At 42.0% G+C, this 17001-nt stretch overlaps 1 protein-coding gene across 1 annotated transcript in view; it reads left to right on the forward strand.

The window, feature by feature from the left end:
* INPP5A (inositol polyphosphate-5-phosphatase A) overlaps positions 1 to 17001 on the forward strand; it is a 358040-nt gene that overhangs the window by 217031 nt on the left and 124008 nt on the right. The window contains exon 9 of the mRNA XM_054983325.1: positions 13097 to 13181. Coding sequence (XP_054839300.1) covers positions 13097 to 13181 — 85 coding nt within the window. The remainder of the gene's footprint in view (positions 1 to 13096; positions 13182 to 17001) is intronic.

Here is a 17001-nt window from a genome sequence, read left to right on the forward strand (position 1 = left end):
AATTCCTGATGGGAATTCTTCAGTGTAGTGGGGAAAGCAGGGATGTGACGGAAAACCCTCAGAGGTCCATTGTAGCCCCAGAAAACCATTACACTGTTTAAAACAGTATTACTAATTTTAAATACAATGTAGTATTGAAGCAGCAGATGCCCCATAAGTATCACAAAAACTGTAAATTCAGCACTCCAAACATGCTGGAACCATCTTTGCCTGAAGCCTAACTGCCACCAGGGACAGAGACTAACTGCCCTAAGAGAGAGAGTTCCACAGTCCTATTATCCTTGTTAAAGAAGATCCATGTAGTTAGGCAACACACTGTGTTGCTTATTTTATTCTGTACTTATCACCAATTATGTTGTTGCTTTACATATGAATGCCAGATGATTTATTTCTCTTTTGTCATTTACCAGCACAACTTTATAGATGCTTGATATTACTAGCCAGAGAATAATACGTGTTTATTATTCATGTGATATGGATCAATTGAGCACAATCCTTTTGTTGGAGTTGTATATCCCCCTTCATATCAAATAATGTTTACACAACACTCCTGCAGAAAGAATGGTGAATCCATGCTAGTCCAGTCCAAGGCACCTTCCCCTAATGCAAGGCAGAAAAGCCTTTTCTATCATAGAAAGGCTATGTGCCTTCCTCTTTGTGAGGAAAATAACATTGCTAGTGAAATGGATTTGTGGACTACAGTTTTAAGAATATCGTGACTAACAACATGTGCAAAGCATGGTAAAAGAATCTTCAACGTGAGTTTGTAATGGAGTGCAAAAGTGAAAGCCCCAAGACAACCCTGTTCATACTTTTAAAAGAGCTTGTAAGTTTTTAGAAAAATTAGAAATAATTTGAAAGACCTCTCACTATTAGAAAATATTTTAAAAGTATTTTTTCCTAATAAAGGCTGTTTGTTTCAGTTTTAAGCTACTACTAGATTTTTAGAATTGAAAATGAAACATTTTCTCTCATTCCTATATAGATTCTAAATTTCCATTTCACCTTTGGTTGGATTCAGTGAAGTGTGAGTAGACTGCTCGTGTTGGTATGGATTTTTTTCACCTTTCCATTCCTCCAGGAACTCCCTGAGACCCCTGAAAAGTTGATACTGTTGGTCATAGTATCCCAGCTTGGGGGCTGCGGTGAACTAGAGAAAATGGCAAAGCTGCTCCCACCTCACATTTGAACCAACAGAATCACAGAGGAAAATGAGAACAATTTCACCCAGTTGCCCCTCCTCATTGTAGCCTCCCAAGTATGTTGCTTTTTTCCACATGGGGCTAGAGTCTCTAGAATCACCTTTTCCAGCAGTGGTGGATGAAGACAGAAGATGAACAAAAAATCCATCATGAGCACCACTGCTGTACTTGTATTTCAAAGAATCCAGCCCAGTATTATTTTAAAACTGAAAAAAAACCCAGACCTCTGGGTATTTTTGTTGAAACAAGCCTGGTGAATCTCTTGAGTTTGTTTCTTGTTATTTCAGTTTGAATAGCTAATAAGTGGTTCCTACGAAACAGCACCATGTGCAAGAGCAAATCTATGGCTTAACACAGCAGTTGATGTTCTAGTCATGGGATTGTTGTGAGATAATTGCTTCCCTAAAAGTCAGTAAAGAGCAAATTTAGATCTATAGGTTCAACACGCATTCTAATGCGGGGAAACAATTCACACTTGTAGCATATTCTCATATTGCACTGAGAATCAAACTATGTTTTTGAGTAGCAGAATTGGCAAGTACTTATATCATTATACATATCTAACATTGCATTAGGTGAATGTCAGTGTCAGATAAGATCATGGTTTTGTCAATAGAAGGGAAATACTGTTCAGGCTAAAGACAGTCAGTTTTCGAGCTCTAAAAATTGATTTCTATAGCTTTTCTTGTAATCTTTTCTCTGAATTACATATATATATTATTGATGTGCCATTTGTTGCAATCTTAATATTTGCTGACATAATAATTAATTAAAAATGCAGCATTTTTGTTAAAGTGGCACTATATTGAAATTAAAAGTGAATGCACATGTTAGTTAAACGGTTCTGGCAAATACCCTGAGTATTAAAATGATTGCCTAAGCCTCTTGACAACACCTTTCATCTTGTTGTTTGCTGCTTGACCTTTTGAAATGTTTTGGTATTATTAATAGGTTTTAGCTATTACATCAAAAAGGAAGAGGTTCAAAAATATGATAAAGTTAAGCTTTTTAATGTCAGTATTGCAACATTTCAAACATGCAACTGAAAGCACTTACATTAAGCCACTTTCACTGCTGCCAATTAATTTTTCTTTTAAAAAAGGATTATTTCTAGACAATTTCCTATTCTGTGGGCCTTATCAAAGGATACAGAATTGTACAAGACAGCATCTGTTGCTATAAGTGGTCCTTAAACCCTCCAGCACTTTGGCCAGAGCTAGACACTACCGAAGCTGCATGGCTGCCACTGAAAATAGCAATTCTGCATCTCTGATCTCCTTAATGCTCTCCAGTAATGAGAAGAAATGTGTTACTCCAGTCTAAGCCCATTGAAGGCAGTGTTACTCCAGTCTAAGCACATTGAAAAGCAGAGGGCTTAGACTGGAGTAACTCTGCTTAGGTTTGCACCAATAATGACATTGCACTATGAGTTTCCCCATCCATACTTCACTGCCTCAATTTCGGTTGCTGTGGAAGTGTGTTGCCATACAATCAACTTACTTTAAACTCTTTGTTAAAGAGAGATCTCATGATCTCTATACCCTAGAATAGCTCAGAAGCATAGTGTGGATCCATTCACCAACCTTTCTGATCTTGCTATGTGATCAGTAGGGAGAAACACCCATTTAATAGTTCATCAATAATTTGACTACATTTTTGTTATTGCTACTGATGGAGATCTGAAGAGCTGCTTATATTCATGAAAGCAGATTGCCCAAGGTAGCAGAGTTTATCAGTGCGATGGAGCTGATGTTGTATAGTGGTTAGGGTGTTAGACTAGGAACTGGGAGACCCAGGTTTAAATCCTCAGTCTACCATGAAGCTCTGCATGACCATGGGCCAGTCACTCTATCTCAGCCTGCTTTACTGGATTGCTGTGAAAACAAAATGGAGAAGAGAGAACACATACACCACCTGCATTCCTTGAAGGGCAGATAGAATAAAAATCTACTGGATAGTTTTGATTCCTCACTCTCCCATGCTATATCCATAACTGATTTTCAAACTGCCTTCAGTTTCAAGAGCAATTTGTTGTTTGCAGGAGTTTTTGTTGTAAGTTTGCTATTTTGAGAGGGGAGTGGAATCTAAAAATTCCTTTGGACCCAAACAGCTAGTTTTTCGGTTCCTTATCCTCTCAAATACATATCTACAAAACAACCAATATCAATAAAATAATGAAAATGTAGCATAGCTGTAAAACATTTGCCATTGCAAATGTTGTGCAAAAGAGAGAAAAATATTGTGAAGGGTCACCAGTGATTGGGCCAACAAAGCTTCACAAGGGAGGCGGGACTCTGCTCCGTACTTGGTTCCCCAGTGGAAAAAACTCTCCCTCTGGTAGTGGCCAGCCAGTTTTCCAAAGGTGTCAGCAGCATGCAGAACAGGGCTTCCCCCAGAAGATTTTCAAGAAGGTTCATATGGAGGGAAATGCTCCTTTTAAGTATTTAACAATGTTTCTTCTATCTATACTTAACAACACCATACCTCTTAACTCATTGCAAACCTTCCATTTCTAGTATGAGCTTTGTTCATCAGAAACATTTTAATAAACACACTTTATATAAAGCAAGCATAAAATGCAAAATCTTCTGTCCAGTAACCTTTCTGTGACCTTCACTCTGATACCACATTGGCAGCCCTTTTCTTTTTGCTGTGAAGAGTGGGAATTCAGTATCCTCTATATATGCAAACTCCCGTATTGTTTCTAACTCCAAACTGCTTTCTAAACTTCTCAGTGAGAGTGCAACATGTGAAAAGATCATTCAGCCTTCCATGCTGAGACCTAGTGCAGCATATATATTTATATATTTGCCAGTTCAGTTTGAAATAGGCTGAGTTCAAAGATCAATTTTATTTTATGTATGGAAAATAAAGGTATTTTTAATCCCCAAATGACCACAAAAGTAATGCAGTTAGACCATGATAATGTTTGATCGCCATGTCACAGTAATTCTTGTTTTAAAAGCCGTTTAATGACTATGTTATGTGTTTGCCATGCCATTTTATAATGTTCAAGTAGCTTTTCCTGTCAGCTGCCTTACTGAAATGTTCAGATTTAACAGGCAAGGTGGCACCCTCAAAATGTTAAAAACTCAATTTAACCACATTTTGAGAAATTTTAAAAAATGTGTTCAATACTATTTCTAGTTCACTGCAAATTCTGTTATTTGAATTTCATACCAAACATTATTTCTTGTTATACAAAAGGGTTTTTAAAATAACTTTTTCATTATTAATATAGATTACTCTTCTGTGACATTTTACATCATTACATACTAGGTACATAAGTTGTGAGGAATGTCAGTGCCTAGAAAAGTAGGAAAATAAACTTGAAAGGGGTACATCTATTATTAATTCTCAAGATTCTGGTATGATTAAAAAGGTGCTTGCCTTTTTATCTAAGGAAGAAACCATTTGGAGGTCAAACATTATTTAATGTTTGACCTCCAAATGTTTTTCCCCCTAAATATGTGACAATACTTTTCCTTTTCACTCTTTCCATTCATCATGTTTGGCCAGTGGTTGGGATTTTTTTGTTTGTTTCATTATTCTTTTTTTTTCCTTCAGAAAAAGTGGGGGAAGGACCCTCCTTTCAGTGGTGTCAAGCTAGGATGAATCGGCCAGGGGAAGCATGTTTATAGACTGTGTGAAGAACTTTGTCTTTGTGTGGGAATGTTGGTGACAGTGTTACTGTTTGCCTGAATGAACTGCGATGACGTGGCTAATAAGGTATCCTGCTGAGTGCCACAGCAGGCCTTTCTCAGACCTCCCACTTAATTCTATTCAGCTCCAGCCCAGTGTGGCTAATTTTTCCCATTCCCTCAATTCTTTCAAGCCCCCTGACAAACAGAAAAGTCAACTTTTCACACCGAAGGCGAGATAAGTGCTTTAGGAAATAATCTTGTAAACAGAATGTTACCTTCTGACCTGCAGCTGATACCTTGACTTGGGACAAAACACGCCAGGCTATTGCATTAGACATGGCTATTAAAGGAATAATGCAGCTGATCCTCCTTACAAAGTGCCCTGAGAAATGGTTTAGCCAGATCACTGTGCCTCTTGTCACACTGAATCACGTTCAGAAGCTCCCAACTCTCTCTCACACACACTGAATAGCTGATATTTAGCTCCAGTTCCCCCACCCTCAAATCCTGTCCATCGTAGTAGCAGTATGTGGGGGATAAGTGCTGAAAATACATTAAAGTGAATTATATTTCTCCTTGTCTTATTTTCACTTGGAATACTGAATGATCATGATGGCATAAAATCCACATTGTGGAGCCCAGAAAAATCACAGAGATTTTAATCACCTTGGTGCAGATTTTGTATAGTCTTCACTGAGTATGCTTTGATTTCTTTAAAGAATATATTTCACTTTAGCCTCTGAAGAAATTGGTTATAACCTATAAAAGCTTTTACTATATTAAACCTGCATCCTAATATGGCTTCCAAAACATATTAAAGAACAGTTATTAATGATCTTTATGATATTCTTTTGAAGATCTGTACCTTCATTTTATGAATAATATAAAATAACAAAATACTGTATAGCAAGCTGTCCCACACCTAAGCATGGAGGCACCAAGCCACCCCAGGTTTGGGCACAGTGGCAGCAAGCCAGGCCTGGGCACAGCAGCAGTGAGCCTCCCCACACTCGGGCATGGTAGCAGACCATCACCAAGAGCCACAAACCAGTTGAGAAACAGGGAAATCTCTGCACTGAGCCTGCAGGGAGGTAAAGTAGGGCGGCCTGATGGTGAGCGGGAGAGGAAGGAAGCCCCTTGTATCCTCAGTTTAAAGGTAAAGGTAGTCCCCTGTGAAAGCACCGAATCATTACTGACCCATGGGGGGACGTCCCGTGGCGCAGAGTGGTAAGCTGCTGTACTGCAGCCCAAGCTCTGCTCATGACTTGAGTTCGATCCTGGCGGAAGCCGGGTTCAAATAACCAGCTCAGGGTTGACTCAGCCTTGCATCCTTCTGAGGTTGGTAAAATGAGTATGCAGTTTCCTGAGCGTAAAGTATAGATGACTGGGGAAGGCAGTGGCAAACCACCCCGTAAAAAGTCTGCCAAGAAAATGCCGTGATGCAATGTCTCCCCATCCTCAGTTTACTGCCAGTTTAAAATAAATAGAAACACACCCCCAAACATGATAGAGTATATTTCCCTTTTCAACAGTCATGGTTAATGAAATCCAAGTAACTTGACAAACTGTAACAAATACCAAAGATGTGGCTGAATAGTAGAGGAACGCTTAATAAAGGAGATACAATCGGAAGTTATTTTTCTCTCATGGAAACAAAGACCAGCAACCAGAGGAGATGCCATGCCTGGAAAAGTATGAAAGTATCTTGGGAAGTATAATATAAGAATTTGGGGACTACAGGGAAGTGGGTTTCAGAACCCCACTCTGAATACCTCATTGGACAGTCAGTATTTCTATCTAATCTGCCTTACAAGAATGATTAATGTGGCATTTTACCACAGATAGTGCTCTGAAAGGAAGGGTTCAAATGCAATGGATGCAATGTTTTTTTAAATAAAAAGCATCCATATGTTTGAAAGGTATCCGGTTTTGTTCGATAAGAGCAATAATTTACGTTTTTTGATTTATTCTGTCAATAGCATCAGCATACTCCACATTCCAAGCAGTTTTTGATTACTCATCTTTTCAATTAAAGATTATCACTTTCCTCTGTTTTCTTTGTCCTAATTATTGTTATATTCATGGTCATGGGTTAAAGTCTACCACCATGTTTATTTTTTATTTATGTTGTTTATTTAAGTCCCCAGTTTTCTCCCTAATATAACTCCTGGTGGTAGCAATCTACGCAGAGGATGTAAGAAGAAGAGAGTTAAAGGCAAAATCTAAGTACATGACAGAAAGGAGGTCATAACAGGCTCCAACTGAAATGTCTATGTAGATTTCAAGGGCATCCCCATATAAGAATATTACAGTTGTATTTAATTTCTTTATTTATACCACAATTTTCTCTCCAATGAGGACCCAAGGTGGATTACATAATTGTCCTCTCCTCTACCATGTGAGGTAGGTTAGGCCGAATGTGTGTAACTGGCCCAAAGTCACCAGCAAGCTTCCATGGCAGTGTGGAAATTCAAACCTGGTTCTCTGAGATACTAGTTTGACAATTTAACAACTACACCATGCTGGCTCTCCAGTAGAGTTCAAAAGTTGCAGAAGCATAGATCTGTGTAGCAAGTTTAGACAACTCTAGAAGAGAGGAGAGCCTACAAACCCAAATAATTAAAAAAGGTTTGCTTATGAACAGTTCCATCTTCTTGTTCATAAAGTAAGGATGAGTCCATGAGAAACCCCCCCCCCCCCAGGCTCTTTACCTGATCAGATACCGAAATCCCAACCCCATCTGTCACCAGCAAATCAAAATATTGGAATTCCTCACTACAGATAGCTGCTGTTAGATGCTTAGTAAAACTTGGAGCTGGTTGTCATTAGCATACTGAAGACATTTAACCCAGAAACTACAAATGAACCCACTCAGTGCCTTCATATAAACACTAAACAACCCTGGTGACAGCATTGACCCTTTTGTACCCCCATATAATCCATCCCAGAAAGCTGACGTGGCATTTGGTGAGACTTGTCTGCTTCCTGTAACGCAATAACGGGCTGAAACCACTGGAGAGCCACTCCTGAAATTCCAATCAGGTATTTTAAACAATTCAAAAGAATGGAATAATCAAATATATTAAAACCGATGGGAAAGATGTAACTGAATCAACATGGAAAAATTTCCCTTATTGGTCTGTAGATCTATGTCATCTACTAGGCATACTAATATAGTAGAGCCAGATTGAAAAAGGTCAATGAAGAATGTATTCAGAAGATTAAAAAATGCCTGAAGTTACTCTGTTGCTACAAGATTGATCCTCTTATCCAAGAACAGAAGATTAGGGACTGACAGAAGCTGTCCAGATCATCTTCCTTCCAGGTACGAAGTGTAGGTTTGGTTTTTTGGCAAGTATCACTGCTTCTTTAAATACCCATGGGAAATCACCCTCATCCAGAGCAGTGTTAAAAAACCTGGCCAGTGAACCTCTAAGCTTTTCTTGGTTGGACTTAACCAGCCAAGACAACAGAGGCTGTAACTTGCAAGTGGTGGCCTACACCACAAACACCCTGTCAACATCAGTAAGAGTGAGTACCCTGAAATGATCCAAACAACTGGATAACTGTAGTCAGCTATCCAATGGACCAGCTGAAGTATTTTATGCAGGTGGAGGAGCAGCTGCAGAGCTTCCTGAAGGAGACCTCGGCCCTGGATACCTTCCAGTCCAGCTTCCGCCCGGGCCATGGGACCGAGACACTGCTGGTCACTCTCACGGACGATCTTCGCAGACACCTGAATCAAGGTGGATTGGCGCTGCTGATTTTACTAGATATCTCATCAACATTCGATATGGTCAATTATGACCTTTTGACCCACCGCCTCACCGATATGGGAATACAGGGGACCACACTACAGTGGCTTGTCTCCTTTCTCCATGGTCGGGGACAGAGGCTGGCTTCGGGGAGGAGTTGCCATCCCACCATCCACTAGTATGTGGTGTACCGCAGGGGGCAATACTCTCCCCGCTATTGTTCAACATCTGTATGTGCCCCCTCACCCAGCTGGTGCAAAGTTTCGGGCTTGGGTGTCATCAGTACGCTGATGACACCCAGCTATATCTGTTAACGGACGGCCAGCTTGGATCGTCCCCAGATGCCCTGGAGCATGCCTTTGAAGCCATGGCTGGATAGCTGCAGCAGAGTCAGCTGAAGTTAAACCCTTTGAAGATGGAGATCCTGTACTTGAGTCACTGGAACATGAATTCAGGATTCCGGCTCCCTGTACTCGATGGGGCAGTGCTTACACTGGCCCCGGGAGTTAGGAGCCTGGGGGTGATTCTGGATGTCTCCTTGAAAATGGAGGCCCAGATCATGGCGGTTGCCAGGTCATTGTTTTTCCATCTTGGACAGACCAGGCAACTCACCCCCTATCTCTCAACTTGCGACTCAGTGGTCCAGGCAATGGTCACCTCTAGGCTAGACTACTGTAATGCTCTCTACGCAGGGCTTCCCTTGAACCTGATCCGGTGGTTGCAACTGGTCCAAAATGCGGCGGTGCAAGTCATCACCAGAGTGCCTTGCACTGCACACATAACACTGGCATTACGCCAGGTGCATTGGTTACGGGTGCAGTACTGGATCAGATTCAAGGTTCTGGTACTAACTTATAAAGCCCTATGCGGACTGGGACCGGCATATCTACAGGACCGCTTCTCCTCATATGAGCCTCAGAGGATGCTTCGATCCAGTGATAAACAGCTGTTACTGGTCCCTGGCCCCAGGGAGACCCATTTAGCGTTGACCAGAGCCAGGGCCTTTTCGATCCTGGCTCCAACCTGGTGGAATGCTCTGTCTAAAGAGATCAGGGCCCGACCAGATTTGCTATCCTTCCACCGGGCCTGTAAGATGGAGCTGTTGCACCAGGCATATGGTCAACGCCCTGGGCCTCCCTGCCAGCCACCTAAAGATAGCTGTGCCCCTACAAAGGGTATCTACCACCTAGTCTTTGCCATATATTCTTAGAGGTGGTTGGGTGGTGGTTGCTGGAGAAATCTGCTGCTATATGTCTTTTAAAATCTGCTGCTGTATTGCTTGTTGTGCATTTTTTTAAACATTTAAGGAGTTGTATTGGTTTTTAAAGGTACATATATTTTATATTATTGTATAAATTGTAATCTGCCCTGAGCCTGCTGTTGCAGGGAGGGCGGAATATAAATCGAGTTAAATAAATAAATAAAATGCCAAAGGAAACTGAGATTTGGAACTGGAACAGAAAGGAATACTCAATGCCTTTAAAGCAGATCTATCCTACCAACTTACATTTATTTTTGGGTCATCCGGTGGGTATCAATGCCCTGATGAGGGCATTTGTAAATAAATAATCATGGTTATTAGGCTGAGTCTCTGGATAGACTTGAATTGAAAGTTTTAATGGTCTTTGGAACAGTGGGGGTTGAAAGGCGGTGCAATACAGCCACAAACACACAATAATTAAAAATACTTAGGAATGGCTTGCTAAGCCATGACCTCCATTACACTACTTTGGATAAATTGGAACATTGCAGAATGTACAAAGGTTTGATGGATGGATGTCTTAATTTTTTTTTTTATGTAACAGCTTATGAATGTGAATCATTGGAAATTAATGATTCTGTCAAGAGGAAAATAGAAGCCTTGTTACATGATGCTACCCAGAAGTCTTGTGTATCTCCAGGACAAATGGAGGGTGAATACTTCAGCAGTATAATAACAGGCAACATAAGTGTCTTTGCTGGCTAAAAAGAATTACTATCAGCTCATGTACTTGAGTCTAGTCAAATAGAGAAAATTACAGAAATCAGATCTTGAAAATTATGATGGAGCAAATTATGGTTGTAGTCCAGAGATCATGGTGACTCTTAGATGGAAATGTGGCAAATCTCAGCAATATCAGCAGAAGCATACAGAAAACTCTAAGTAGAAGAGTTCTTTTTTTAAAAAGCTACAATCTTATAAATTCACAGACTCGTTCTTTCCAGAAAATGCAGAAAAGGTGGTGGAAGACTTCATAACAGCACCATCTGTGTCTGTGGCACTCTACTTTCCATTTTCTAAAATAAAATGTTAGCTTATCTACTCAGGAGGATGGGTGCATTGGCCCTATCATTCTTCTTCAGTTACTGTACCATAAGCAGTGGCTTGGATGGTAGTATCAAGAATGGATGAGCTAGAACCAAAGTCCATGTAGAATGTATTACAGCTTTGTCTTACTTGCCAAAAGAACCTGTTTATTATGGAATGGAAACAGAAAGATTGCAACTGGTGTACACCACTCAAGTAACCCTTTCAGGGCCATTTCTTGGGTGTTCATTGCCTCCTTATTTTCCAGTATGTATGTAGCTCTTGAATGCCTCTCTTGAGGCCATCTCCTGTATATTTATTTTTCGTATGAAGGAAGGTGCACTGTACTGAATCAGAGCATTGGTCCAGTGCTGTCTGTTCTGATTAGCTCTCCAAGGCCTAGCAGGGTCCTTTCCAGTGCTCCTATTAGCGTTAAATCTGGGACCTTCTCTAATGTGTTGTCTGTCACTGTGCTCTAACCCTTCCCAGCTAGGTGGGGGCTCCATGTTTATTAAAGGGTATCAGCTGTACCCTCCCCTGCTGCTGGAATCCTTTATCCTTGATCAGCCATAGTAGTGCAGTAAAAATAGGTTGTAAGTCTTGTCGTTTCGTTTTTGATAATGTGATATAGACATCAAACAAGAACTGTGTGAAATACCTCTAGATCCTCCCACTGAGAAGCATTAAATTAATGCTGGTGACATGGCTTGGCTGCATTCTTTTTTACACCATTGAAATTTATCACTCCATTGGGTGATTAATTGCAACCTTTTATAGGAAATTTTGATTCATGGCATGTTCAAAAGGAAATTGTAATGCAGGATTACAATAAAGCAACTTCTAAAGCTCTCTAGTCTTCTTAGAAAAAAATTCACTTCTGCATATATTTAATATTTGATGAGCTATAAAGATTTATAGTTGTTAACTGCTAAAATCTAGAGGAGTGCATTTTTTTTTTCATAAGCTGTTCATTCTGGCCCATTCATCTCTCTGAGATCACTCAAAGCATCGCTGCAGAATGAATTAGGCACCCTATTCTGGTCTTCCCCCCTACTTCAAAAAAACTACTTGATGAAAATTCATTCATTAACCAGCTGACCAGATCCCTACATTGCTTTCCAACCTGTGCGATTGTTTACCGTTGCACGTGAAAAATTTCCTGTGAGCAAAATAATTTATTTCACTGGGGCTCTTACCGTTGCTGAAAATTGTTACAAAACTGTTACAGAAGCAATCTTTTAGTTACCCCATAATTGCAGAATGTTACTGATAGAGGACCCAAAAGAAACATTTGTAAATCTCTAACAAATGTACCCACCAGTTTGAGGTTCACTGCTCTACGGAATGTTCTCAGAAGGTTTGCAGTATTCATTTAGAGGGGTGTGTGTGTGTGTGTGTGTTCACTCATTAGCCTTTTTATTATCTGTACATTTTTATTAGTTCAAAATAATGAAATTCAGTCAAATGAACATTTATTTGGGTGTGTATCGAACCAATATATTTAGGGTTGCCAGCTCCAGGTTGGAGATTTGATAGTGTGGAGCCTGCAAAGGGCAGGGTTTGGGGAGGGGAGGGACCTCAGCAGAGTATAATGCCATATAGCCCAACCTCCAAAGCAGCCATTTTCAGGGGAACTGATCTCTGTAGCCCAATTACTTATTCAAACCATTCAGACAATACAATTGTATTTTATTTTAATGTTTATTAAGATATTTATCTCACCTTTGTCAGTGTAAACTATATTAAGACTACTAGTTATCTGTCAGTAGAAAAAAGTAGTCACATATTCTTCCCCCTGATCAGGTTTCTGTTTTGGATGGGTCAAGCTGATGAGAAGTTCAGCCTTTGTGGTCAGCCTTTTTTTTTTTTTTGGCTAAAAGACTACCAAAGCAGAAATGCACTGACCTTGTATACATGGTCATCGTTCTGCTCTAGCTGTGTCAGTGAAATGTCTCCAGAATGGTGTCAGGCATGTATCCAGAGATATCTCAGAGAACTTTGCTCTCTTGTGTACAGTGTGCATGTTGAGTCAATCATGGAGGTACTTTTCCCACCACCATAATTGGAAGGTTTTGATTTAAAGGTTTGTACCTTGTGAAGTTCTAACCTCATTACAGTTAAATTCTAGGTCAAATGCTGTTAAGATTATTTCCTTTCACAAACAGCTAGGCTTATTGTACTTAATATTTTTCTTATATGCCTTTTCAGAATTATAGATCAGCGGTTTGAAAGAGTTTCCTATTTTGTCTTTGGTGATTTCAACTTTCGACTGGATGCAAAGTCAGTGGTAGAGGTAGGATCTTTTTTCTTTACATCTGAGGTTTAAAAAGTGCTTAAGAAATGTTTCCAAATTTGTATTCAGCTTGCAGCAAAAATAACAAGCAGTGATAATGATCAAAGGAATGAGACATTGCCCATGATCAAGTTGATTATAGTCTTGTTCAATCTGGGTGCTTTCTATTACTATTACAGTAACACAAATCTGGTTAGACTTGCAGCTTCTTGCAGCTGAGGCAGGATACAGGACAGAATATAAGTGGTCTGAATTTGTACCAATGGCAAATATGTCTTTTTGGAAAGTCCATGCTGTGATATCAGAGAAAAATTACTATTCTTTGTTGCCTATAAGCTACCTTGAGAGCCTGAATTGTCTGGTTTTGAATTAGAAAAATCTTTCCAATAAATAAAATAGCATCCATAAAGTGCTGTCCAGTGGAGATATTCTGAGCAGTGAATAACCTGATAAACCTGGGCTGCCTATGCAAGATGCATCATCTGCTTGAACACATCACTGCATCTTCATGATGTGAGAATGTGGGTTGGACCTCGACAGCGGGGATGTGTGAGAGGACATTCCGACGGGGAGTTGGAGGGGGGGCTAATGGCAATGTCAGGCAAGCCCCCCCCCCCGAATGGCTGTGTCAAGAGTAGTTTTCTGGGCAACTGCCTCTGGGGGAGGCAGGGGCTGCAGCCACTGCCCCCTCCCCTGCCAAGCCTCACCTGAAGATGCTAGCGTTCAGGTGAGGGGGCAGCAGGCACAAATCAGCGAGCTGGGTTAGCTGCTGCCTCATCTCCTTCTTACCCGTAAGTGCTCCCTTGTTTCTTACTGAGCTGAAACTTCAGAGTCAGGTAACCTGCAAGGAGACTTCAGTGGTTAGCCAGACATTCTGGACTTTGTCCTTCTTCCAAGTTTTCCCGCTACCCCCCCCCCAATGAACTCAGGGCCTGCCACCATGCGTTCCTGCGGCAGGAGGCTGACGGGCAGAGCCTCTGACTGGGTGCACACCTACCTACGGTCATGAGCAGCACAGTGCAGCTGAAGGTTTTGTAGGGTGCATAAGCAGGTGATTGGGTTCAGGGAGGGGGGCTCACCCACCCCGGAAGCACATGCAGATTGGCCCCCATTGTAGTTCCCATCCTATGCTCCTTCGGGCTGCAGGGGTAGGGCTGGGCACCAGGAGAGGGGCTCAAGTTTTCCCATTCAATGGACACCTATGGGCTACGCCTCTTTTTTTCGTGGCATAACTTTCCATCACTGCAGGGGGCATTCCTGGGCCTGGAGAGGCTTTGGAAGCGGACTAACTCGCGGCCCACCCACCCCCCCTTCAGCGCCAGTGCGGGAACTTGCGCCGCACTTACACCTCTGCCCGGCCGCCAAGCAGCAACCCATCTGCAGTAGTGCGCCTCGGACAGGCGCAGGCGGAGAGGGATTTACTTTGACGTAAGAGCCATTTATGCCTGTTCAAGCCTTAGTTCTCTCCCTATGCACTTTCCACCACTCCTCTTAGGATTGAACTGCCCGTTTAGGTTAAATGTCATAGAAGTAGCCAGCTCCCAACATAACATTTTTTCAATCTCTCATGCAAAATAATCAGTGCAAATTCAAGCCCTTAGTCCAAAATATTTTTGCATGGCATTTTCCCTAATCACTTTGCTGAGAAGTTTCATTTCATAGTTCAGGTGTGAAATTATTGTTGTTTAAAAAGAGGCAATCCTCTTTTTTTGGTCTTCTCCTTGCAATGAATTGCAGACAGCAAGTGAATTGCACAACAAATGGGAACATCTAATAATAACCTTCCCCTATCTTGATGTGGCCATTTTCATTTCCAGAGTGCTTTATGAACATTAATTAAAGTTTGCTACATTCATACATCTAAGGTTAGAGACAAAGTGCAATTTACACATGAATCAAAATTTTTGCCCATCAACTTCACAAGCTATGAAGAAATATTGCAAATCCTTTACAATGCCTTTAACCAAAATTAGTGTATATCACCTTGCTTTGTGATATGGAACCGCTTTGAGAACGATCCTATTATGGTAATAGACAAGATGAGACAAGAGTTGTCAAGATGTCGTGGAGTCATAGATGGAAAGTTTTCTACAGATGTTCTTTCAAATACTGAGCCTTCGGTGAAATGCTCTGTTTATAAGAACAGAGGTGCTGTATATGAGATGGGGACTTTTCATCTCAGGATTCCTTCTGCCTTCAGATGCATGCACGTGCGTGACTGAGAACCACATGGATAATCAAGGCTTTCTCACAGTGACTTTCCCATAATAAAGAATGGCACCACAAATTGGTCTTTGATACCTAGGGTCTCTTCCTGTGCCACTATATGCATCAGTGCAGTCTAATAGCTAGCCTTCAACCAGGGAAAACTGGTTCAAAATTCCTGCTCAGCCATGAAGCATGTTGGGTACTGGTGACTCAGACACTCTCTCATGCCACCTCACAAAGTCGGTGCAAGGATAAAGGGGTGAGATGAAGACTCACCCTGCGGCTGCGCGCAGCCTCGGCAGGGAGTCTTAGTTTGCCGCCCCGCCCGGTGGAAAGGAGGCAGGCTCCCTTCCTTCCCGGGCATCCGGGGCATGGGCCAGGGGGCGGAGCCAAGGGCCATTGTTCGGCGGCTCCGTCTTCCCCTGGCCGCAGTTGGGAAATAGCTCGGCCCACCCACCTCTCCCTGTTTTAGTGCAGGATTAGCTGGCTGCTGTTCCAGAGCCGGGTAGGAATTTTTTACCTTTTTTCCCAGTTTGGCTGCGGGAAAGGAAGGTTTTTTCGCCTACCTTGCACTAATGGCAGTGTTTGAGGCATTTGAGGTGGTGCCGTTGGGGTTTTGGTGTCATTGGCAGGAGATTTTGGGAATAGGGTGCGGGCTGGTGAGCACCCTGTGGCACTTCCCCGTGAGTGGGGACAGGGCTGCCATTAAGGGCGGTATGCATGGTTGCGGCTACCATACGCTGGCAGAAACCTGCGGGGATCCTCAATACAAGGCCTCCCCTCATGCCTTGCGGCTGGGGCGTAACAGGTGCTTCAATGGGGATCCATGGCCTGGCAGCCCGGGTTGCAGCCATTCAAAGGATGGCCTACACCCGGGGGCGTGGGGCTCGCCCAGACAGGTCAAGGCGGAGGTCCGGAGTTGACCCCAGGGCTTGACCTGTACTGCTTAGTTGGCCCTTGCCTTGTTTATGTTATGGTCATTTAATAAACGCCCCTTTAATTCCAAGCCTGTGTCTGTCTCTTCCTTCCGGCTGGGGTGGCAAGTAGAGAACCAGGGATGTTACCTTGTTCTTTGTGTGGAATACACACGAATTAAAATATTACTCATAGCATACCTTGTATTACAGTGCCATCCTAAGCAGAGTGACCCCTTTCGGAGGCCATTGGAGTCAATAGGCTTGGAAGGGTATAGCTCTGCTTTACATGGCTCAGTCAGTAGTCAGTCTGTCATGTGCTCTGCTACCTTTCTAGGTCAATCTGTGGCAAAGCTATTTTCCTGGGGCTGACTCCCATGCTACAGTGATAACATGGAAGAAGAGTGCTGCGGAGTATGATTGAGTAACACTCCTGTGTTTGTGAGGGAGCACAGGCAAGCAGCTTTGCAGTGATAAATGTGTTAAACCAGCCCTTACTCCGCTCATGGATCCCCGTATGGGCTATCCCATGGTCTGAAGTCTGAGATATATTTTTCAGTATAATAGTGCCCATCTCTATCACTTCCTCTGCTGACTTCTTCAGAAACTAAACATTATTTTAGCTAGTAGGCAGTGCCAAGATTCAGCCATTGAACACCAAGTACGTGTAACTAAATTTGAGACATTTTCCTTCTTCA

Source organism: Eublepharis macularius, chromosome 6, assembly GCF_028583425.1.
Source record: "Eublepharis macularius isolate TG4126 chromosome 6, MPM_Emac_v1.0, whole genome shotgun sequence".
Lineage (NCBI taxonomy): Eukaryota > Metazoa > Chordata > Lepidosauria > Squamata > Eublepharidae > Eublepharis > Eublepharis macularius.